Source organism: Argopecten irradians, chromosome 11, assembly GCF_041381155.1.
Source record: "Argopecten irradians isolate NY chromosome 11, Ai_NY, whole genome shotgun sequence".
NCBI lineage: Eukaryota > Metazoa > Mollusca > Bivalvia > Pectinida > Pectinidae > Argopecten > Argopecten irradians.
In genome coordinates, this window is record NC_091144.1 from 25,866,378 (window position 1) to 25,893,191 (window position 26,814).

Here is a 26,814-nt window from a genome sequence, read left to right on the forward strand (position 1 = left end):
TTTTTGTAATTGTTATTCAATTCTTAAGGACATTTAGCAAAAATCTTTAATGTGATAGCAAACTTGTGTATGGATCAAGTAAATTTATGCATGGATCTAGCAATTTCATATCTGGAAACAAAGACTTCATTAAGAGGAAAAACCTAAGATTTTATTAGTATGCATCAAGTTAGCTGGCAGGAGATATTTACAACCAGGAAATAATATGATATATAGGCAAAATTTTGGCAAAAAATAAAGAACTCTATTAATGCTTCAACATTTTGAATCTTATTTAGTACATATCTTTAAAGCAGTTACTATAGGTACTACCTTTCCATCTTCTTTTCAGGCAGAACATTTTTCCAGCGTCCATCATCATACAGGAGACAAAATCTGGCCGCTACACGACAAACGTCCCAAACTTGTTGTTTACGAGCAGTCTTTGCGAGGTCACCCCACAGACGAGATCTGTGAAATAAAGCAATTTAAAAATTCAGTTTATACAAACTGATGCTCTCTTAATATTTCTCTTAATAAAAGTTATGTGATAAATAGACTCTTACGCTCCTTGAATAATCTGATATGCTACTCGCCTAAAGGCTCGTGGAATATCAAATTATTGAACTTGTTTGATAAATTTCATATCACATAACCACTAATGTAAGATCCTCTATTTTTAACATTTTAAGCTGCACTAAGTATAAATTTTTATATGAAAACATTTACTTATCTGAAGAAATTCAAAGAACAATTAAAACAAGTCATTTTTTATTATTTTTACCTACATAATGAGGTTAATGATATCAAAATTTCTTGCTGTTGGGTGTCATTTTCAAGAAATGAATTGTAAGCTTTGAATTATATGATAGATGATAACATAGATATGTTTGCAATAACATCAACAAGGGGAGATAACTCACCTCTCCCTATCATTCTCGTCACCAAGTCTCTTGAGGTGGCCAGCAGCTTTTTTAACACACTTGTTGAATTGGAGGGCCTTGTTTGAGAGTTTCTTTATCTGTGTGAGAGGGGCCTTACCACCAGTGACATCTGTAAACATTTAAGGATTATATCAGCTTACAATTGATGGATATAATCGCCTATAAATTCTTCTGCATTTCCATATTATACAGTTATCTGCCCTTGTGGGTAAGTATTGATTGTGACGTCATATTCTTACAAGCAAAACATCATTTGTTAGGTGAAAATGACGCGAGTTTCATGAAATAATGACATCACAACCAATACCTACCCGTCAAGGCAGATAACTCTGTAATATACAAAGAATATAATATATATAAAAACTGTTTCATATTATTCACAGCACATGATTTCTTGATAATAAGAAGTACAAAATCCTGTGTTTTAAAATATATGGTATATTCTGGAGGTGTATGTAATAACAATAATATGTAATTCATAATACTGTAATGGTGAGATAACATTTCAATAATTATAAAACTATTACCATTAACTAACACACACAAAATATGTCTACTAAATTCATATATAGTCCTTTAAACTGTACATACACGTATTGGAATGCAACCAGCAAAAACCTTTTTTTCCCATTCTATACTTCCACCATGTTGAGAGCTTCGTGAGATCAATTCAAAGCATTAACTAATTCACCCCTGAAATCTTATGATGGACTTAAGAGTAATCTTTGATTTAGAGGAGTCTAAATGTAACTTCAGAGTTAAATAAACTGCCATAACAATATACTGTTTGGATAATATGATCTGCACATACCATAGTGAATAAACACAACAATATATATGGAGAGAAACAGATAACATTTAATATCATATACACTGGTATACTTGATTGTTTATTTACTTTAATCATTATTAAGTTCCAATTGTATTTTAGGAATTATAATCATGTCAAATTGAAATGAGATATATGAAACATGATATGTTTATTTCAGCATTAACAGATTAATTCCAACTAAATCTCGTTATTACAAGTAAATGAAGATGCTGATATCAGCGACCAGAATCAATGAGAAAAGTAAAGTTAATGGATATTACACATGCAGTTGATCAAATTATAATTTAAACCAGAGAAAATATTTTTATTTAATGTATTCTGCATTTTTATATTACAGAGTTATCTGCCCCTGTAGATAGGTATTGATTGTTACATAATATGTTTGTGAGCATAGTGTTCAATTTTCAGAATATATGATGCAACAATCAATACCTACCCACAAGGGCAGATAACTCTGTAATATGCATAGATAAAATAACATTTAAACCAGATTGATGATATTTTATTATTTGTTTGTTGATTGAATAAATCTGCATTTGAAACACATCTAAATTAAAAAAACAAAAAAAACCCAGAGCCAGACTGAAGAGTTCTTAATGTATACTAAGCCACATAGTTCTTTTGTTCAATCCTGCAAATTATGAAGGATGAGCAAATTTAAATGCCTCCAAATATCTTCCGGCTTTCAATGAAATTAAACCCATATCCCACTACTAGAAATTCAGTTACCATATTAGGTAATTCTACTGAAAGTAGAAAGAAAGGTAAGAAGATAATTTAAGTAATAATAATATGCATTAATCAGATTCTATGTTATTTGAAAATTTATTTTAAATTAATAATGTTACAGAAGTTATATAGCCTTAACATTTTAAAACCTCCATAATATTATTTAAAGGATGCTTTGAAGTTACAATTTGCATATAGTTATATAAAGGATGACTTTTTTAGCTGAATAAAATCTAATATCTTAAACACAGACAGAAGTTCAAATCTTAAATCTCTTAAATCTTTTCCAAGAGATCTGAAGATTTTTGAAGTAATCTACCCCTAACACCATGTAAATTTAGCCAAGATTCATTATTTTGCCCATATTTGACCTCACACTGTTAAATGTAGAAAGGCTAGAAGAGTTGTAGAGAGTAAAAGGGACAGTCTGTGTAAGCTGAACATGGTGATTCTACTGTTTTGCATGATGCACAGGGACTTGACACTTTAATTTGATCCAGAATAATAAAAAAAAATAGTTTCACCTTTGGAGGCCTTATATAACTTAATATATAAGATGTTCGAACATCAGATCATTTTTTTAACTTATATAAAGCGTTCGAGGGTCAGTCCATTTTTCTTCTATGCTGGGTTATAATAACGTGTCAAGTTCCTTTGGCATTGTGTCTGTAACATTCCTCTAGGAACTTGGGACAAGTTTAATTCTGTCTTTGCATGTTACAGAGTTATTTCCCCTTGCAGATAAGAAACATAATTTCTTTTATTAGTTTGTGTGCAAAAATAACATTATTTTTTTATATTTTCAGAAAAATTGTACATAACGCTTACAACGAAATAAATTACGAAACAATCTAACTACAAGGGTAAATAACTCTATAATATGCAAATAAAGAATAGTTAACGATATTAGGTTTCACCATATTATGATTTATCAATTATTTTGTTTCCTGGATAGATGTACAGACAGATGAGACATAACAATGTGATGATGCTAGGCCTCTCTAAGCTGGCTTTATCCATCACACAGAACAGCCATATCTGGCAGTGTCTACTACGTCCTACGGTCATGTGACTCAGTGTTTTCATGGCAAAGCATGCTTACATCAATATAAACTCACACAATCCTCCATAATTTGAAATAATAGAATGCATGAGTTTATAAAATTGTACTTTATTTGAAATAAATATCAAAACTTAGATACTAGATATTTTTATGAATATTTTCGTTGGCAAAAATCATCATTTTCCCTGCAGAAGACAATTGTATAGTCATCAGGTGTTGTACGTATTTTTTTTGAATACCAGTTTCCTTCAAGTACTCTTTAAATTCAGTAACATTTAAGAGTGAATGATTAGTTGATTTTCCCTCCAGAAAATTTTCGACATAAGTATAGCCATTTTGTCTTTAGTTTGTGACATGCACCAACACCATGTAAACATGCTTATAACCATAAATTTACTATCAGAATTAATTAGTAACATGATAGTTTATCTAAATATGAACCTGTAAACTCATGCTCCTTGTTCTCTGAAATCACAAATAATTAATAATCGTAATTTAAAAAGATTGTCATCATGAGAAACTATTTATAGAATGTATTGTAAAGAAATACATTCTCTGCAAATTAAATACATGTATATAAATACAGAATTTCAAATACCAGGTAATACACATAAAGCAATAAGCAAAGGTGTGAACATAAACAAATTAAAGGACATTGTTGGTAAAAAATTTTAAATTATCGTTTTCTGCAATTTCCTGTGTATTGCCCTACCTGATGAAGAACGATACCTAAGTAGTTTTTCAAACAACAAAAATTGCAGGCCCAATGTAATTTAAGAAATGCTTAACATACATAATGTATGAAGTCAAATAGATATTCAAATTTTAATCAAGAAATGAAGGCAAAATTCTATCAATTGAAAATGTCTGTCATCAATTGTAGATTGAATTCAAATCACTAATATCATAAAGATTAGTTCTACTGATAATGTCTATAAATTCTCTCAATGCTATCATCCGTCAATATCAGACTGCTCAGAAATGTTTGCATATAAATATCATCAACTTATTCCTGTCCAGTGTCTTACAATTTCTGCAAAAAGGGGGAATTTCTAAAAATATGTATGCCGTTTATAGGTGTGATGCATGCTACGGAAGTAGACTACAGTACACAATTAGCAGATGACCCATAGGAAATATGACGGTTCAAGCTATTCAGAGAATTAAAACCTTATAAATCTAAACTTTTGACCAGTGATGATAATCTTCAAGAGCGGGCAATATGCAAGAAATAATGGTAACAAAATGGTATTTGTAACAAAATCAGATTTTTTTTCCATCATTCTCAACAAGTAGAATTATTCTTTTGAAATGAAAAGACTAACTGCATTGATTTAATATAATTCAGGATTTCAACAGATTGCCAAAGCACAATAAGTGGGATTTGATAAAACTACCTAATACTGATGAAGCTTGTACTGTTAAGATTAGTAACAGAATTGTATAATGTCTAAAGCCAAACACAAAATGGAACAACTCAATATTCCTCAATGTACAATGTATGTACACTGGGGAGAGAAAAATAAATATCAACAATAACAGTGCATTTACATACCCTTGTTATTAAGAGAATTCTCTTCCTCAACAGATTCTTAGGAAATATTTGGAAATGATCAATATTTAAACTTAATATTGAATTTCACATGATCACTTAATATGAATAACTCCAAACTAATAAGTACAGAAACATATGCATTCACGTCTTATATACCTATGTTCTTTTGTTCTTGGTATAGTCTAATTAAATGAAAAAATATATTATTGATGTACTATTTAGATATAAAATTACACTTACTCCATATAAGAAAACACTATAAACTATGGTAACAAATCAAGTATCCAATGAAAAACTGATACAGGGTAGCTACTATGTATATATCATAAATGCTATCTAACCGAACTAAGGTTATATAATTACATAGAAAAAACTTAATTCTAAATCAATATCACTTATCTAAAAATAAGATCCAAAAGGACATGCTGTTTCCCTATTTTTGAATAACCAATGCTTTATAAGAAGAGGTCGTTCGGTATATAGATTAGACAACACATCATCATCTCCAACATTTACACAAGGGGAGGGGTTAATTTCAGCACTGTCACAAACATACTATTAAGGAATCTCCATCTTAATCAGTATCATCTCAAGTAACAGCATCAACAATCAATGAATACCTCACACAAAATACCCTATCAACTTTGACATCTAACTGACCTTTAGTGTCACTCTCGCTGTCCAATACCAAGAGGAAGGCATCAGGGGCGAGGGCCTCGCCGGCCTTGACCAAAAGTGACCGCTTCATCCTGATTGTGCCCGAGTCAGCTTTCCTGGCCTGTGATTAACACAAATTAATGTTGGTTCAATTTATCGTCAGAAATCCAACTCTATATTCTTGGCGTTTAATACAAACAATAGAACAGAGAGTCGTAGGCTTGCAACAATTGATATCAGTTAATATCTAAATACAAATCTAGAGCTTTTATCTGATCCAAGTCTTAATGTTTACACAAACTTCAGAGAGATTCTTCATATCTTAAATTGTAACAATGATCAAGCTCTATCTTTTCCAATTTCTTTTAAAAAGGGTTAAAAATCTGTAACCTAAAACTAGCATGAGAAAGGCTTTGAAATCATATAAATTTAATATATTGTATCACTGAATCACATAATATTGATTAAGAAACAGAATATTTTCTAGACATGGGTGAAGATTTAAGACTAGATACAGTTATTTTGACCTACACATATATCACACCAATAAAAGTATGGTACCTGTTCAATAATCATGGCAGCCATATCCTCTGGCCTCTCCGGCTGTTGGTACAGTTGAGACCTCAGCTCTAGTCTGCGAAGAGACACCTCTAGTCTCTCATGGTACACATTTCCATCGTCCAGTGCAAGAGCCTACAAAATAGAACATACTCAATAAGCTCTTGTTTGAAGAGCCAAAATGATACAACAGCCTAAATGAACTTTCAGGTAGGCTCCAGTCTAGGCATACAAAATAAAACAGCCTCACTAAACTTTCGTCTATATAGCCATAAAGACATATCTGCATTAATAAACCTTTATGTCTGTAAATAATAGATTTGGTTTGGTATTATTGTAACTGTATACAGACCTTTTTGAGGTTGTCCATGGCCACCTGTATCTGTTCTTGATCTTCCTCACACTTGGCCAGTTCTGTGTGGACCTGACATCTCAGGCTGATCAGTAAACTGAAACGATAAGTATTAGTATGTATGTTTCATATGATGATACAGGAGCATAAATAGGTCTCTATAGCTACTGAACCCATTGCCTGGCTTCCTAGAAAGCAAGCATCATGGGATACCTATGAAACCTAGCTCCATCATTTGCATTCAACAATGGTCTTGTTGAATTCCAGAAATGCTGGAAAGTGGCATGAAAAGCTCAACTCTGAGAAAAAAATGGATTCTCTCCCTTCGATAAAGGAAGACTTGGGCATCCCATGGTATCCAGGACCTCCAGGGGTTACTACTTTAAACTACTTAATTTTGCTTTAATATACAATATTTCACTTCTTCGTTTTTTAAAAACATATTCTCAACTAAGTGTACATAATTTTGTGATCCAGGGCTCTTACTGGCAATATTTTATACAGTTATTCACAAAACAAATGACTTTCTTATTAATTTCTCATGAAATTAATGTGGAAATTTGTAACTCTAGAGGTCAAAAGTATTACTAAGATTTAAATTATACTAGTTCAAATTATTGCCATAATTAATCATATCTGTGAATATAAGGATAGTGAAAGTAACCCCTTGAGTATAAAGGATGACAATGTGTACCAGTCTTATAGCTGCTGGGGCAGTCTTACCTTTCAATGTCCTCCAAGGCCTCGGCCACAAGGGTAAGCGGTTTACGTGCATGGTTCCTCAGGTTAAGTTGTAGCAGTGGCAGACACAGGTTCCACTGGGTCACACAGGCTGCCTGGATTACATTGGGGTCACCATGACGAATAGCATTCATAATGGTTTCCTCACAACGCTTGATAGCCTGTTGTCTCAGCTGGAAAGTGAATAAGGTCTGTCTTTACACTTTGCATTATTTCTTTCTAAATGATGATGATAAGTGACGAAGATGATATATAGTTAAGTTTCTTTTTTGTATTTGTACTGAAATGCAGTTACAGCACCATATAAATGACAACATCCATATGAATGATACTTTAATTTCCAATCTAAAAACCAACTATTATATTTTAAAATATCACAAACATACTAAGCAATACAGTAGAAGTTTCAAAATGCATTGGAAAACATAATTTGCAAAATTTTATAAAATATAAATATTTACTGACTCATATACAACAAAAAGAAATTTTAATCACACATGGAAATCTTGGATCTTGTACTATTTGGCTGGTATAACACATTCCATTTCAAATTCCTACCAGTACAACTGGTACAATCCCGATAATGGAAGGCACCCAAAACACTTACATCAATGACAGACTTCTGGTAAGATTCCTTTTTGTCGCCCAGCGAATGCAGCATTAAGTCGCACTCCAGCAACTCAAGCTCTAGGTAGAACCCTGCCTCCTATCAATATGATACACATAGTTTAGTATCTAAAGTAATGTGATCAGTTTTATTAAACTGTAAATTTACTTTTATTGACAGATCACTAGTAGATTGCTATCAATCTATTTACAAATGTATATTGAATCAAATCAATATTCACAGAATGATTTTGTTAGAAACGCAATGCAATTTTCCTTTCCAGAAACAATGAATTATTGTAAAGTGGTAATAATTTAACTTTAATTAATTGTATATCAACACATGGACATATAATAAGTACAAATGTTAACATGTGTACAATGATATCATCAACTCCATCTGCTCTTAAAGTTTTTATATTATGCATCTGCATATTAGAGTTATCTTCCCTTGCAGGTAGATATTGATTGTAACGTCATGTGTTTGTGAGCATTATATCTTTCAGAGAAAACAATGAGTTTCGCTCACAAAATAATGACGTCACAATGGATACCTACCCGCAAGGGAGCTAACTCTGTAATATGCGAAGACGAAGAGAACATACCTTGACGACACATGACTTCATGTGGTTCACACAGTCTTGAGCGAGTTCGGGGTACTCAAGGTCCAGACAAAAACGACCAAGCTCCAGCAGTAAAAACGGTCTGGTAGTGGGCAAATAAAAACACAGAGGATAATATAAGCTTTAATATCTTTAAAGATGAATTTGATACAAATACCCATCTATCGATCTATAATAGATTAAATATATGGAGAGAGAAGAATTTTGTTTGTATTATAATCCATTTGTTTCATGAGTGCATAAATACAATGTTAATGCAATTCAATTTGCACAACCTTTAGGATCTATTCCAGGTACTGGTCTGTTTCAGCTATTTTTCAGTAATGATCAGGAGCAGGTGTTTATCTAAGATTTCAGACCAACAAACATTTCTAAGATTGAGTGTTAATTATTCATTTTATAAAAGCATTTTATTTTGAAAACTTAGATTTGTTTATTCCACTTACAGCTTTATGCACTAAAAATCATAAACCAATGTCTACAAAACTAAAAATTGTGACTTAAATATAAAATTATATTTCTATTAAGCAGGTGATTGTTGTTAGCTTTTGTTTTCTATCTACATATAACTAAATATTGCCCTGTTCATCCAGTACCCAGTCACAGAGCCAGCCTCCAAGGAGAACAGGAAAATGATGTAAATCTAAGGATTTTTTTCTGATCAATGACTTACCTGTGTATTCTAAAAAAAAACAAGTTTAGTTTTGAAATTTCGTCTAAATTTTTGTTTGTTTAATGTCCTACTTAATAACAGTCACTGTGTCAATTAAAGCCACGCCAGTTTAAATATGAAATGGTGGAAAGTGGGAGTACCAGGAGAAAAACCACTGATCAATTGTCAATAACAGTGGCAACTGCCCCAGTGGTCTAATACCCACTCAGCCACTTTTCACCTTGTCAATACTAAAGGCTGTTTAGGGAAGCATATATTTTCTTGATACTTACTTTGATTCAAAACTTATTTACGTTGATCATTTAATACTTGCAAACTTTCTATTACTGACTCTCACCATTTCTCATCCTCATAAACTTGTCAGTAATCACAAAAGCTACGAACAGTTCTATATCAATAAAAGTTGTTTTTTTCATAATCACTGTCCTGTTAAAACTCTGTTATTCTCTATCTTTTGTGTTAGCCATTACTACCAGGTATTTATAATGTATTATAGATTACAGGGTTTTATATTGAAGGAATTCATTTGTCCGGACTGTCTGAACCTAATTTATAATGTATTATAGATTACAGGGTTTTATATTGAAGGAACTCACTTGTACGAACTGTCTGAAGCTAATTTATATGGTATTATAGATGACAGGGTTTTATATTGAAGGAACTCACTTGTCCGGACTGTCTGCAGCTTATTTATATGGTATTATAGATTACAGGGTTTTATATTGAAGGAACTCACTTGTCTGGACTGTCTGCAGCTAATTTATATGGTATTGTAGATTACAGGGTTTTATATTGAAGGAACTCACTTGTCTGGACTGTCTGAACCTAATTTATATGGTATTATAGATGACAGGGTTTTGTATTGAAGGAACTCACTTGTCTGGACTGTCTGAAGCTAATTTATATGGTATTATAGATTACAGGGTTTTATATTGAAGGAACTCACTTGTCCGGACTGTCTGAAGCTAATTTATATGGTATTATAGATTACAGGGTTTTATATTGAAGGAACTCACTTGTCCGGACTGTCTGAAGCTAATTTATATGGTATTATAGATTACAGGGTTTTATATTGAAGGAACTCACTTGTCCGGACTGTCTGAAGCTAATTTATATGGTATTATAGATTACAGGGTTTTATATTTAAGGAACTCACTTGTCCGGACTGTCTGCAGCTAATTTATATGGTATTATAGATTACATGGTTATATATTGAAGGAATTCTCTTGTCCGAACTGTCTGCAGCTAATTTATATGATTATAGATTACAGGGTTTTATATTGAAGGAATTCATTTGTCCGGACTGTCTGGAGCTAATTTATATGGTATTATAGATTACAGGGTTTTATATTGAAGGAATTCACTTGTCCGGACTGTCTGAAGCTAATTTATATGGTATTATAGATTACAGGGTTTTATATTGAAGGAACTCACTTGTCCGCGGACTGTCTGCAGCTAATTTATATGGTATTATAGATTACATGGTTATATATTGAAGGAATTCACTTGTCCGAACTGTCTGCAGCTAATTTATATGGTATTATAGATTACAGGGTTTTATATTGAAGGAACTCACTTGTCCGGACTGTCTGCAGCTAATTTATATGGTATTATAGATTACATGGTTATATATTGAAGGAATTCACTTGTCCGAACTGTCTGCAGCTAATTTATATGATTATAGATTACATGGTATTATATTGAAGGAACTCAATTGTACGGAATGTTAAAACTTTTATTCTCTATATTCAGTGTTATAGCCATTACTATTTACATGGCATTATAGATTATTATAGGGGTTTCTGTCCATAGATAGAAGGAACTCACTTGTCCGGACTGTTAAAACTCTTATTGTCTATCCTTGGTGTTAGCCATTACTACTTATACAGTTTTATAGATTACCGGGGTTTCTGGCCATACATTGAAGAAACTCACTTGTCTGGGCTGTCTGCAGCTAATTTATAATGTATTATAGATTACAGGGTTTTATATTGAAGGAACTCACTTGTACGAACTGTCTGAAGCTAATTTATATGGTATTATAGATGACAGGGTTTTATATTGAAGGAACTCACTTGTCCGGACTGTCTGCAGCTTATTTATATGGTATTATAGATTACAGGGTTTTATATTGAAGGAACTCACTTGTCTGGACTGTCTGCAGCTAATTTATATGGTATTGTAGATTACAGGGTTTTATATTGAAGGAACTCACTTGTCTGGACTGTCTGAACCTAATTTATATGGTATTATAGATGACAGGGTTTTGTATTGAAGGAACTCACTTGTCTGGACTGTCTGAAGCTAATTTATATGGTATTATAGATTACAGGGTTTTATATTGAAGGAATTCATTTGTCCGGACTGTCTGAAGCTAATTTATATGGTATTATAGATTACAGGGTTTTATATTGAAGGAACTCACTTGTCCGGACTGTCTGAAGCTAATTTATATGGTATTATAGATTACAGGGTTTTATATTGAAGGAACTCACTTGTCCGGACTGTCTGCAGCTAATTTATATGGTATTATAGATTACAGGGTTTTATATTTAAGGAACTCACTTGTCCGGACTGTCTGCAGCTAATTTATATGGTATTATAGATTACATGGTTATATATTGAAGGAATTCTCTTGTCCGAACTGTCTGCAGCTAATTTATATGATTATAGATTACAGGGTTTTATATTGAAGGAATTCATTTGTCCGGACTGTCTGGAGCTAATTTATATGGTATTATAGATTACAGGGTTTTATATTGAAGGAATTCACTTGTCCGGACTGTCTGAACCTAATTTATATGGTATTATAGATTACAGGGTTTTATATTGAAGGAACTCACTTGTCCGGACTGTCTGCAGCTAATTTATATGGTATTATAGATTACATGGTTATATATTGAAGGAATTCACTTGTCCGAACTGTCTGCAGCTAATTTATATGGTATTATAGATTACAGGGTTTTATATTGAAGGAACTCACTTGTCCGGACTGTCTGCAGCTAATTTATATGGTATTATAGATTACATGGTTATATATTGAAGGAATTCACTTGTCCGAACTGTCTGCAGCTAATTTATATGATTATAGATTACATGGTATTATATTGAAGGAACTCAATTGTACGGAATGTTAAAACTTTTATTCTCTATATTCAGTGTTATAGCCATTACTATTTACATGGCATTATAGATTATTATAGGGGTTTCTGTCCATAGATAGAAGGAACTCACTTGTCCGGACTGTTAAAACTCTTATTGTCTATCCTTGGTGTTAGCCATTACTACTTATACAGTTTTATAGATTACCGGGGTTTCTGGCCATACATTGAAGAAACTCACTTGTCTGGGCTGTCTGCAGCTAATTTCTTTGTACTTGTGGGAGTAGGGGTTCTTCTCCCCGCCTTAGATGGACTTCGCCTGTGTGAAAAATTCAGCCACCAATCTATAAACATCTACAGAAACATCTACTTAATCATCTACATAAACATCTACAAGGTCATCTAAACACACAGTGACACTACAGGTGAAATAATTTTTACAGATAATAGTACCCAACTTAAAAATTCCATCATCGACAAATCCATAAGTCACCTTGTCAATATCTGGGGAAATTAGAAAACTTTATTAAGTCAAGATTCTGTAATCAATTTTGCTCCTATATATATAAGCAAGTATTGATTAAATTAGGCAGATTATAATTTGTAGTATATCTGAAACATAAATGCGTAAAAAAGTTATATTTTTTTCTAATAGCTGAAATATTCCTTTAGAAGATGCACGACTAAATATTGATAGTGATTTTGGATAAGTCGATGTATGGAATGAAACAATTACTACTAAAACATCAAATTTACCACTGTCTTCAAATTTCGCAACCTTGAAAAATTAATGTTTTGATACAAATTATGTTCCTACCATATACATCATATCAAGAAAACTTTAACATCTTTGGTCCAGATTACATGTACTTTTAAGTTACTTCATGAAATTGATGCATGTTAAAAATTTAAAAACATCTGATTTTTACAAAATAAGATGAAATTGATTTATGAATTGACATTAATTGATGAATCATTCAGAAGCAGGATAACAAACTTTATAATAATGATATGATCAAAAGACTGTGGGAATGGTTGCTTGTGACTGAAGAAAATGATAAAAGGAAATTACCGTAAATTTCTTTTAAATGTTAGACTTCAGTGACAAAACCAGACAATTCAGGGGACCTAACTCTCTAAAGTCTTCAAATCCAATACAGAAATAACTATTTTGAGTTATATCTCAATATCAAAGTAGAAAAAATATCCTGAGTTCAGAGAATACTTTTGATGTAATTTGAATATCTTGCTGGAAATAGGAATTTTTTCACCATATCTTTTTTCTAAATTTTTCATAATTTACAAAATTTTTGTTTTTTGATTGTTCATTTTTTCCTGAAGTTTGCAAGAATTTGTCACTGTGTTTAACCAATATTAAATGCTACATCCATCTAGTGCATTGATGTGACACACAAAGTAGAGCCTTTTTGTGATGGTGATAATTAATGTAGACTCAGGCAAATGACGACTGAAAACTCAGTACCGTAGTCAGATTCAAATCTCACCTCATCAACTCACCACTGGAGATACTGCGATTTCTTAAAAGATTACCAAAACAGGTTTCTTAACATCTAAACAACATTATCATACAATTGTGACGTGTGAGGCAAGATGAAAATAAAATACAAGATGTACATGTTTCATTTTCACACTCATTATTTGTACAACCATATTCGACAATATAGAACCATGTATGGGTACATTTTTCTTCTAAACACAAAAGTATTGTATGTTATGTACATTACCAATGTTGCATGCCAGGTATGATCTGTAAGTTTCACAACAGTCATCAATATGACCAATAATAGAGATACCTGTACACATAGTCTAGCTTAAGAAAAATATTATTATTTTTTAACATGAAATTGATGATTAAGCTAGATACTAGATATGCATATTGTCTGCCAAAACTGTCTGGTACATTCCATATGGAACAGTATATTGGTAGGTTTCAATACTTTCGCTATATATTTCATTTTTACAATTTGACTATCGATTAATAATATAGTCGAAATCTGATACACTCTAAAAGGTATGCTTTCATGCAATGTCTGCAGTCACTGACATTAGAATATTCATTTATGGCATAATAACAAGTCCATGTAACACTCATTCCAGCAGGCGTTTGTTCTCTCAATATGGATACAAGCAATAGTGACATGACAATACGGTAGTATCGCAACCTTAAAGACAAAAAAGTGTCTGGTCCATTTTAGAAAACTAATTATGGATTCCTTGCATAATTTTTTTTTTAATTTTGAGTACGATTAACATACCAACAGGATTGAGCATTATAAATATAACATGTACTCATACCATATTGAATTCAGTTAAGTTACATAATAGCCATGCTTCATCCTTTTTTATTAATCTAAAAACAGTCTATATTATAATTCCATGCTGGTCTTTTAGAAAGTTGCAATATAGTATCGAGTGAAATAATATATATAACCATGCCTTATAATTTTCAACTTATTTTTTTTAAATTTTATACAACACCCTGACTTTCAGAATGTTATCATGTGTAGAACAAGATCCAAGTATATCATTTCTCAAGCTAGCAATACACTAAAATACAGATATATCAAGGCTATATGATCCTTATTATTTATTAAAACAATAGTGATGCTGGATCAAGAAATTATCGATGAAAAGAAACATAAACATGCAACATTTGGCTTGATTTAATCTATTTATGTCTTTCTCACAGCCTTCAAAAATTCTTAAAGATTTATAAAAGACTTCAAAACTAGAAGAAAGCTTGAATGTATGTTTAGAGAAAAACCACAGTACCTCTGCACCAAGAGGCTACGTGGTAGTCAGTGATATGTTACTCCTATTTTCAAATTAGAGGCCTCAAAAATCAATCTTATATCAGGTAGAATATAAAATGAAAGAGGAAGTGGAACATCCAAATATGAAACACTACATGAATTTTGGAAAAGATAGATTTTTTTTTCGAAAAAAACACAAAAGAATTGTAATGATGCAAATCTTTTGGAACAGTAATTAAACTATTTTTTATTTGCATATAAACAGTTACCTGCCGTTACAGGTAGGTATTGATTGTTACGCCATATATTTATGAGTGTGGTGCCTTTTTCCCCCAGAGAAAATGATGACATTTTTGTACACAAAGTGAAACATCACAATCGATACCTTTCCAAAAGGGAGATAACTCTGTGATATGTAACGACAAGATAATACATCATTCACAGTGATAGTCAGATTCATACAGAAATAGTACATCAATCCTACTAGCTAAATACACATGCATTGTTTGTGAAATGTCGTAACTTACAACTCGGTGTCCGAGATAACACTCTGAGACATCTCAGAATGATGAGATTGGGGGCTGGGAAAACAAAATATCACAAACATAACTTAAAGATGCTCCACTGCTAACAAATGGTATTTTTTAACTATCAAAACCAGGAGCAGAAGACTTGGTATCTTTCTTCGGTTACAAAAGTTACTTACTTTACATCATTACCACCATTGAAAAGTTTGAGCTTCTAATTTTACTTCAAGATAGAAATATTAAAAATAAATATTTGCATCCCAAAAAAATCTGTTCCACTATGCCCTATATGGAATGAAGTACTGATTGCGCATGCACCAATATTTACACGATAAAACACCAATTATTGTTCAAATGATAAATATCATTATGCTCTGTCGGCAGTGGAGCATCTTTAATAATTGAAAAATCTGATAGCAAATCATAAAATGATGAGATTGGGGGTTGGGAAAACAAAATATCACAAACATAACTTAATAACTGAAATATGTGACATCAAATCAGTAAATGATGAGAATGGGGGCTGGGAAAACAAACAATATCACAAATATAAACAAAATAACTAAAATATGTTTTACCATATCTTGATTTAGAACATGTTAATTTGCAGTTAGATTTCGCAATAAGCAGTAGCACTAATTTAGGACAACTGCTAAGATTATTTTGCAACTTAATATTATTTATTCAACTTAACAATTCAAATTCACACCATTTATCAACATCATCAGAAATAAGTTTGACTTCCAAACCTCATTTCTGAATTACTTGATAGATATTTAGTTTAGATAACAGCACAAACTCTATTAGGAATACTTAGCTAAAACACACTGTAATCAAACATACATCCCAATACAGGGACGCATATGTTTATAACTAAACTAGCCAGAAAATCACTGAAAACAAAGGAATCATTAGGGTCTACCATTTTATCTCCTGTTAAGGGACTCCAGTAATTTGTAATGAATTTTATGGTTCCTTAAATTCAATGGAAATTCCAGAAATTCATTTTTGTGTGCATAAATTTAATCGCAAATATGTTGAGTGGTACAAAATTTGTTGTGAGCTGTACAAAATTTGTTGTGAGAGGTACAAAATTTGTTGTGAGCGGTACAAAATTTGTTGTGAGCTGTACAAAATTCGGTACAAAATTTGTTGTGAGCTGTACAAAATTTGTTGTGAGCTGTACAAAATTTGTTGAGAGTGGTACAAAATTTGTGATAAGTGGTACAAAATTTGTTGTGAGCAGTAGAAAATTTGTTGTGAGCTGTACAAAATTTGTAATAAGTGGTACAAAATTTTTTGTGAGAGGTACAAAATTTGTTGTGAGCTGTACAAAATTTGTTGTGAGCTGTACAAAATTTGTTGTGAATTTGTTGTGAGCTGTACAAAATTTGTTGTGAGCTGTACAAAATTTGTTGAGAGTGGTACAAAATTTGTGATAAGTGGTACAAAATTTGTTGTGAGCGGTACAAAATTTGTTGTGAGCTGTACAAAATTTTTTGTGAGCGGTACAAAATTTGTTGTGAGCTGTACAAAATTTGTTGTAAGTGGTACAAAATTTGTTGTGAGCTGTACAAAATTTGTTGTGAGCTGTACAAAATTTGTTATAAGTGGTACAAAATTTGTTATGAGCTGTACAGCCCAATTTTTCACTTATGAATTCATGAAGAAAAGTATGCAATATATGTGCATAAATATGGTTTGTATGGTCAGGAAACTATATATGTATATTTTTCATCTGCATTTGATGTTGATTTAAAATTCAAGGTAAGTGAACTTGAGACCATGAAAATGGGAAGGTTTTGAAGTTATTGGGAGAGAGTAAAAAATATCTTTGGAGTCCCTTGACAGGATATGTATTTTACATAGCCTTATTATACTCATTAACATTAGATAATCAATTCCAGACCAAAAAACAATGTCACATTAGGTTATCATGGCCAGTTATACTTACACTCGCTGTGACGAGTTTTTACGTACAAGTTCGGGGCGAGGTCTATCAGGGGTGGATGAGCCTGACCTCACACTTCAAGGTACATCACACAATACAAAATACATATTACTTTTTTTTTCTGGAAAATCTTTAAATCATTCGGGCAAAATCTTTTTTCCTTACTTTAGTTTTTGGTGGTGTATTCTTGATTAAGATACTCATTCAAATGAACATTCAAAATGTAAGTTTGGTTGTAAATTCTTAAAACCAACACTCATATTGTAACAGTATCTATAATATTCGTGCACAAATCATGAAAATGGTGACAAAACAATTACTTTAGTGGTAAACTATATGTGCAAATGAATAAACCAATATATGATTTAATTACTCTACAGTTTAGTACTCTTGCAGGATATCAACTTAATGTAAATTGCTTTCTAATGGAGAATTTGAAGTTAACGGATTCCTTAAATTTAAGATTTTTTTTAATAAAAAACTGGACCCAGCAACAAACAGATTGAATTTTGCATTAAATCATTAAGAATAATCTAGCTGTGTCAAAATGAGTCAAGGGGCATTTACAATCTAATTAAAATTGGACTTTTGAAGTCTGCTCCACTATGATTACGATGCTCTATGATACACTCCAATACAAGATCTAACGGATTTGGGGTCAACTCAGCTTGACCCCTGGCCTAAAATTGGAACATCTTGAGGCATGCTCTTAGCCATTTGTACTTCCGAGAGAAGCCACACCAAAGATCTGAGATGCACTGATTGGCTTAACATAGGGGTCATGCTAAGGTGACCCAAAACGGGGAGTTGTCAGATCTTGTATTGGAGCGTAAAGGAGAGCATCACATTGGCGTGGAGATACAAGTCTAATCTTAATAAGATATTTCCACATACACCACAGAAAGGAGGATGACACATATAGGAGAGTCAATAATAATGGTAAATATCATGCAGCCTAACTCAGAACAAAACATTTACGTTGATATTAATGTACCTTTCTCTGTCATCCTCTAGGCGGCCACCCGCTGGGGTAGGGCTTGCGGCAGTTCTTCCACCCTTTTTGCGCCCTTTCTCAGTCTTTTGGATATTTGTGTCATCAGCACCCCCTTGAGTAACTCCAATCTGGTTCAGGATTCGCTGGATCTCGCTGTAGTACTCACGTTGTTCATTTAAATCTACAGATCTATAAGTATAAGGATATACAAAATAAGTGAATAGCAATTTCAATCATGTGTCTGTCATGTGTTTTAAAACTGACTAATTAAGTTATATAGCCTGTATTACGTTATATTCTCGATGAAGAGAGCGAGAAATACAGTACTTAAATAAATTAAAATTTCATTAATTGCCATCATTTTGAGATAATTGAATTAAGCACAAATTAAACCATGAGTTGCAAATGAAATTTAAGGAAAAGATAATCATTCAAACCAATGTAAATGAACAGTGTAACTCATTGTCGGAGACCCACGGGTGATCGCACTACACTACGCTACACTTATCACCCGTGGGTAAACTCTGCGATACTGTGAGCACACGAGCGGTGTAAATACGAGCGGTGTAAATACATGTGTATATGGGCCAGGTAATCTATGAACAAAAGAGTTATTAGCTTCGTTCATAGCAGTATAGGACTTTATTAGGTATTTCTGTAATAATATTATGCTTTATTAGGGCAGAAATAGGTATTGTCATATGAGTATTTTATCTAATAGTCTTAATGTTATTAGGTATAAGGTATTAATTACGGCATACGTATGTTGTAGCTCAACGTCATGGAGCCAACACATCCTTGACCTACACATTGTAACCAAACACAGCTGGTTAACACTCACCGTGGTCAACAACTCCATTCTACCCTTGGTGTCATCCATTTTCACCATACTACCATGACCTATGTGGTCATATGAGATAGTTTTGGAAGATGGAGATCTGTATGATTTGTCCTTGATCGTTTTTATACAAAACTCGCATGTTTTTATGAGCTTCGCCAATTTTTTGTTTATCATTAAGCTATTAAACCAGCCTTCATTCTGAAGAGTTCCGAACTATATATCAAGTATTCCAATTGGTCGATTCTAGTATGTTAATTAGCATATTTTACGAGGATTTTAAGAGGAGCTTGCCCACGGGTGACAAGTGTAGCGTAGTGTAGTGCGATCACCTGTGGGTCTCCGACAATGAGTGTAACTTGTCTAAACTGAATGTCACCACCAGGACTAGCATATTTGGTTGGTATAGCAAGGTCTCCAAATTATACAATTTCTAATAACCATAAATCAAGCAGGAAAATGGCATCCAATATTTACATAGGAATACACAGGGATCCAGATTTGATATGATCTAGTTTTTATCAGCTTACAGAAACAATGTCATGTGTACATGCACATGTAGCATATAATGTTAACAAAACCTAAATGTGAACAGAATATTCCACAAACTTACACTTTGAGCTTCAGTATCTTGTAATAGACTGCTAGCTCTGCTGAGTTCTTCACATCTTTGTGTAATTTAGCAGACTCTAACAGCTGGTTTCTCACCTTTTTATCAGAAAACAAAAACAAATAGAAACAGTTGGAAATATATTAAAGCAGACATCATTAATTTATACTTTTTTACGAAACTGTGATATAATAATAATGTTTACATACAAATATTTTTGGTAACTTTTTTCATGCTTAAGACAGATAAAACAATTGATAAATGATCACTACACTTATAATTAGACTTTAACTACATACTCATTTTATACAGAAAATAATTTGTGAAACCAATAACTGTTATCATACTAGTTTCACTCACTTAAATACAAATTATATGTATTGTAAATGAATGGCGACTTATGTCCTAATTTCAATGTTTCAGTACTGAAAAGTCTAATGTTATCAAATTTTATTTTACATGATAGACACTGGGCTTCATAACTTCCTAAATACATATGTAAAAGTTTATGCACAAATTCTTATAATATTAAAAGCATATATCTGCAACAGGAAAGGAAAGAATGTAGTGGTCAGACCAGAGTTATGAACACGGGACCTCCCAACACTAGACAGACGCTCTACCGCTTCAATTGAGCTAACTGGTTACCTATGATTGGCTCTGTCTAATTCAACTGCATATCATTATAAATAAACACACTATAAAAACTTGTTAAAACATTAACTTGATATAGTGACACCAGAACTTACAATGATCCCAAACACTTTCTTGTACAGGTGAGGAACATTAGCCTTGATGAACGTCACAGCAGGATTAGCAATACTAGCGGCATCGTTTCTCTTCCCAGCATCCAAATGGCACTCAATCAGTGCTCTAAATAATTCAAAAAATAATCTCATTTTTCATTTTCATTGCAGGTATATATGATTAAGGTATCTACTTGATGTAATGTAACAAACTTTCTTATAATGAATATTATTGAATGATTTTTTTTGGCGAATTTTGTAAAAATATATCTTGTAAAGTAATGTTAACTTTAGTTATACAATGTACATGAAAATATATTTAAATTCAATGATCTGCAAAAAATCAATCTTCACAAACTTGAAATGGAAATAGACATACCATTGGTTTCTAGTATACATTTAAAAGAGGGAGGGGCACTTATAGGGTCGAATATATGTAATTATGTGCATTTCAAACATACATCATGAGCTGAGCACGCCATTCAAAGTCTTTGTCATCAATATCATCAAGGGCCCTGACCACCTGATGGAGACCACGAGCCAAGTACTGTTTGTAGTTTGGCTTTAGAAAGGGACGACAAAACTGCCAGTAGATCACTGATGCATTGTATACCAAAAAGTGGTACCTGTAATATTTAAAATCATATCAATTAACAAACACATAATCCTTGTTACAACAAATTAGTCTCAACTCATTCACCCCTCAAATTTCATAATGGACTGGTCTATGCTTTTGAAGAAGAACCTAAATGTGTCTTCAGGGGTGAATTAGTTAATGCTGTGTAACTTAGTAAATTACAAATTGAATACTGTATTTTCAGGGTAATAAGTCGCGCCTGTGTATGAGTCGCAAAGGCCTTTTTTACGATTTTTTTCAGTTTTTGTACACATATAAGTCACACTGGTAAATAAGTAGCACCTTAAAGTTAGGCCCATGTACCCACGTAACCGTCTGTGTATACCAACGATTTAGATATCAAATCAAAAATGAAGTACATCAGATCTTGGTTTTCCGCAGATAAGTCTCATTCGTCTCAATCCCATTTATCAGGGTAAAAAGTCGTGACTTATACTCCGGAAAAAACAGTAATAAATTTCAGATAAATAATGTGGTTTCAAATCATTATTTTCTGGAAAATGATTTCTGTTGTACAGTGGTGAATCTTACTCATTGTTTTAAGATTTATTTCATAAAGGAAATAAGCATATAACAATATGACAAATACAGTAAACTCTCAATAATCCGTACACCTTTAATCTTAGCCTCAACCGTCCAGATGACAAACTTTCCAGACTGTCAAATTTTGTGTTCTAAGTCAATAAGTAAAGTTATGGTAATCTGTTCCCTAACATTTCCATCTGGACTGAGAATTTTGCAAACTATCTGCATCCGGATTATGGGGAATCATTTATAAATCATAAAATACCTACCTCACATTCTTCTTTGCAAAGGAAATAGCTTTCAACAAGTAAACTACTGCTTTTTCCAACTGTTCCTGAAAGATAACAATTGGTTTTTTTAACATTCTTTTACTTGAGATAATCCAGGGCATATACATGTGCAGATTTATCATTGTCACTCCAAGCCATTTTTTATTTTAGAATTAATACAGCATCATGGTAATATCAGACAACAATACAAAATTTTCATAATCATAGAATGCAGTGATACATCTGTAACATATTTATATGCAATTATGTATGAAGACATTAACTGCTTCAGGACATTTAGGATAATGTATTGTTTTGTATATGATGCTCTTCAATAGAAAAGATAATATTTTGCAATATTTCTTGATTTTTTTTTTCCAAATTTTCAAATCACTTAAAGATGCTCCACCACCGACAGAGCATAAATGATATTCATCATTTGAACAACAATTGGTGTGTAATCGTGTATATATATGTCTAATTACAAAAAAAAAAAAAAAATACAAAATAATTTGTTTCGCCTTAGATGCATGCGCAATCAGTACTTCATTCCATATAGGATATAGTGACACAAAAATTTTTCTGGATGCAATTAATTATTTTTTATATTTTTAACTTGAAGTTAAATTAGAAGCTCAAACTTTTCAATGGTGGTAATGGTGTAAAGTAAGTAACTTTTGTAACTGAAGAAAAATACTAAATCGTCTGCTCCTGGTTTTGATAGTGAAAAAATACCATTTGTCAGCGGTGGAGCATCTTTAATAATTTAAAACACCCAGCTTGCGAGTAACATATCTTACTGAAAACAAAAAATCAGTCTGAATTATTTCTAAGGCTTACATTTATACTGAAATTAATGTGCAGCTTGAATAGCACTTTATAAAAATTATCGCCTTTTAGAAATATAAAAGTCGTACAATCCTAGAGCGATGGACCAATAAGTCCAGGGTCACAGATTCGAGCCCGGCTGGCGGGTCACTACTCTCCCCGTTACATAACTTACTGGGTTGTTAGCCTGCTGTGGTGCCAAGAGCTGAGCTTGACATAAATATGCTCTACACAAAAACTGGTTTGCAGGTGGAGGTTTCATGAAGAACATTTTAAGACAGTCTCTTGCCATGTCATACAGGCCATTCTGAAAATATGAAAACAAAATCCATTGTCAATTTTGTTGTTGTTGTGATTTTCAATTTCTTTATCAATAGATGAAGTCAGGGTTTAATTGCATTTATGACGTCCCCATATCCTTTTTAAGCATGGAAAATAAAAAACCGGCACCAGATTTTTTTCTGAAACTTGGTCCATTACTATTACATTTGGGAGCCCAATTTTTCTGAGAAGGATCCATTTATGGAACACCTGCAAATCCTGTTAAGTTATATGAAACTATAATTATTTTATAACTATAACATTCAATCAACACAATTCCACACACACATCCACGTTAAATATCACACATGTGCACATATATCTTTACATGCACTGCCACACACATTACAAGGACAAATACATGGTGAAGACAATAAATACTTTCAATTTAATGAAATTCAATTAATTTCTCTCCAGACAAACAGTCTGTGTGTAAAAAGAGATCATTCAAACTACCTTTTGGTAATACATTTTTAAGATGACACAAACATAAACGCATTCACTGTCACCATGTGTCTGTCAATTCAAATGTGTGTAAGTATAATCAGGAGATTTGATAATCTCATCAGATGATATGGCAGTTTGAGATCTAAAAAAGACATGGATAAAATACAATTTACTGTTGATTAGTCCTTCCTTCCTGGGATTGTGACGTCATCTTTTGACGTTAATTTAATAATGTTGTAATCACCGAAAGTTCCGACTAATCCACAGTAAATTGTTCTTAATTTACACAAGTCATTTTGGAATCTTGAAACCCACTATTCCTAAAACAGCTATAGTACTAATAGATTAGACATTTTATGCAAAATGTCTGCTAATTTAAATTTCTTGAAAATTTAACTTACCTGGAAGGATATTTCTGCACAAATAACGTACAGATCCTGTCCAAATGCCTCTGGGGCATCCACTGATGGTTTGTTCTCTGCCACATTTCTTAGAATTCCAAATGCTTCATTTAGGGGTGGATTATCTGGACCTTAATATAAACATATATACAGCATTAATTCAAAGTTAATTTTCTTGATTGTTTGTTTGTTTATCAGATTTAACATCCAACTAACAGACAGGGTCGTTTAAGGACTGCCTCCCATGTGTGCAGTATGTGTTGCACTAGCTGTGTGAATTCATATTGATGTCTGTGTTCTTTTGAAGGCTGTGTTATAATACGCCGTTTCCAGAATACAACATTCAGTCAGTTTAGTCACGTGACTTGCATCACCAAGTGACTTTATTTAGGGCACATTTGAAACAAAATGGCGGCATATGTAATGACTGACAGGTGGAAAATTACATATTATGACAGAACACTTAGAATTAATTTATCAAAAAATAATATTGTATCAAATATCATCAAAAGTATTAACAACAATGACCATTACTCAGACATTAATTGATATTCTCTGCCTAGAAGTGTCGATCACTGCCATGATGAAAAAATGTATCCTAACTTTTTCGCGGTCACATGACCAAATCAACATTTTCTACCTTCTACCCAGAAGAGTTCCTTGTATCCCAGAATTGGCGTATTGTGTTGTGTTGATCTCATTGTAATAGAGCACACCCCACCAAGTCACATTAATACTGACAACTTGCAAACCAATCATCTCGCTTGGTCCCTATAATATTAGCTACAGTTGTAGCGGAAAATATATCACCTTCTGACTGACTTTTCCAGTCAGAAGGTGATATCTTTTCCTGACTTTTCCAGTCAGAAGGTGATATCTTTTCCACTATAACAGTAAAGCTACTATAATATATCCTGAGCATTAAGCACGAGCAGATACTACCACTTTTATATACTATGGTGTCTTGTCCAGGGGACAGAACTTACAGGGTGTTAGCTCAACCAAAGTCCAAAAGTGAGGCGAGTTTGAGGGAGACATTAAAGTTCCGATGTGTCCTAATACATGTAGATTTGAAGGACTCTCTCTTATTTCAATCAAACCCAAATAAAGAACAACATTTGTCTGTATGTCTGTCTACACCAGTGGATCCTGTGCTGGGGAAGGGGTGGTGTTGCGCGATGACTTCAGCAACACAACAATAACTCTTTTTAAATCGTGTCCAAAGACCAAAACAAGGGCCTATATATTTATATTTATTATCCCTCAATTTTCACAAGGAATTTAGAAAGATAGTTCTCTTGATCCACCACTGTACACTGTATTATAAGGATAATCAATAAGTTAGCGATGAATACGAATAAGGCGTTCCGTTAGACCTAAATTTGTAAAATCTAAGAAGGAATACATATATTCAGGCCTAATGAAGCACTAACGCACGACTTGTTATATTGTGCCGTTTGACAAGAGAATCGTTACATGAAAGTTAACATTCAATCTAACAGATCCAATACCTGAAAACTTTTGAGCAGTTGTCAGCAGTTTGCGAATGCTAATATCCATGCTGTCGTAATATCAAAACAATACACCGGTGAACAATCAGAGCACCTTAGCGTCGTCCGCCATGTTTCAACTTATGGTTGCTATTATGGACGCCATCTTTAATTCGTTGTTGGTCACGTGACTTTCATTCGCGGGAAATTCGAAGTTCCTACAGTTGCTTCCCTTGCATTACAATACAGAGCCTTACAATGAAGACGAATATTTACACATAGTTGCTTGAAGTTTTGACCAGGGGCGTATCCAGGGTTAAAACAATGTGGATGCAACGACGTAGGTTTTTTCCTTGCCTAATACTACGGGCACTCCCTCCCAAAGGTACCAATACCATTACCAAAAGCACCTCCCAAAATAAATAATGAATATGAATCCTCTCTGTAGAGATTTCCTTGTGTGCTAAGATCGAAATTACTGCCTTTTGATTTGAAACTATATACCTAATCTAAATTTGATCATTCCAAATTATACAATACAGTACTATATATATATTTTATACGTTTTGACAGAAAATTTTTAATTCTATATTACATCTTTGTAAATTTCAACATTGAGATAAGAATAAAGAACAAAATTGCATCAAAGTTTTAGGAGACGTGCAACAGGAAGAGCAAATTGTTTTTCACCGACTGTTTCAATTTAAAGAATTAGTTAAATCATAAAAAAAACCTTTTACATCTGTCGTTATTAGGAGAACCCGATCAAGACAATGATGCTTGTATTGTTGTCATGTGTACTTATGTAGCTATATAGAGAATATATCACAAGAAACTGTTCAATTCTATAGGATCATATACAGTTGTATTCCATATACAAAATGTGCATTGTATATCAAACTGATATCCCGACATTACAATTCTACAGTAACAAGAAAGTCAAACATACATGTACTGAATATATTTGTATGTTTGACATTGAGAAAATCCAGCTATTTTTCATGTAGGATGATATTTGGCAATTTTTTGGAAACATCCATGGC

General features: G+C 32.7%; 1 protein-coding gene across 2 annotated transcripts in view; it reads right to left on the reverse strand.

Moving 5' to 3' along the window:
• Positions 1 to 25,944, reverse strand: part of LOC138335125 (cilia- and flagella-associated protein 46-like) — a 68,865-nt gene extending 42,921 nt beyond the window's left edge. The window contains exons 1-20 of one of the 2 annotated variants that reach the window (XM_069284056.1): positions 25,793 to 25,944; positions 24,282 to 24,412; positions 23,288 to 23,419; positions 22,285 to 22,349; positions 21,315 to 21,479; positions 20,857 to 20,980; positions 20,111 to 20,205; positions 18,660 to 18,848; positions 15,715 to 15,768; positions 13,919 to 13,951; positions 12,655 to 12,732; positions 8,622 to 8,721; positions 8,018 to 8,116; positions 7,393 to 7,583; positions 6,670 to 6,766; positions 6,321 to 6,452; positions 5,763 to 5,880; positions 5,103 to 5,138; positions 903 to 1,032; positions 313 to 450 (exon numbers count right to left, since the gene is read on the reverse strand). In XM_069284056.1, coding sequence (XP_069140157.1) covers positions 313 to 450; positions 903 to 1,032; positions 5,103 to 5,138; positions 5,763 to 5,880; positions 6,321 to 6,452; positions 6,670 to 6,766; positions 7,393 to 7,583; positions 8,018 to 8,116; positions 8,622 to 8,721; positions 12,655 to 12,732; positions 13,919 to 13,951; positions 15,715 to 15,768; positions 18,660 to 18,848; positions 20,111 to 20,205; positions 20,857 to 20,980; positions 21,315 to 21,479; positions 22,285 to 22,349; positions 23,288 to 23,419; positions 24,282 to 24,412; positions 25,793 to 25,841 — 2,156 coding nt within the window. In that variant the 5' untranslated portion in view covers positions 25,842 to 25,944. Of the gene's footprint in view, positions 1 to 312; positions 451 to 902; positions 1,033 to 3,988; positions 4,013 to 5,102; positions 5,139 to 5,762; positions 5,881 to 6,320; positions 6,453 to 6,669; positions 6,767 to 7,392; positions 7,584 to 8,017; positions 8,117 to 8,621; positions 8,722 to 12,654; positions 12,733 to 13,918; positions 13,952 to 15,714; positions 15,769 to 18,659; positions 18,849 to 20,110; positions 20,206 to 20,856; positions 20,981 to 21,314; positions 21,480 to 22,284; positions 22,350 to 23,287; positions 23,420 to 24,281; positions 24,413 to 25,792 lie in introns of both variants that reach the window. The other variant, XM_069284057.1, reaches the window with a different exon arrangement.
• Positions 25,945 to 26,814: the final 870 nt, after the last annotated feature.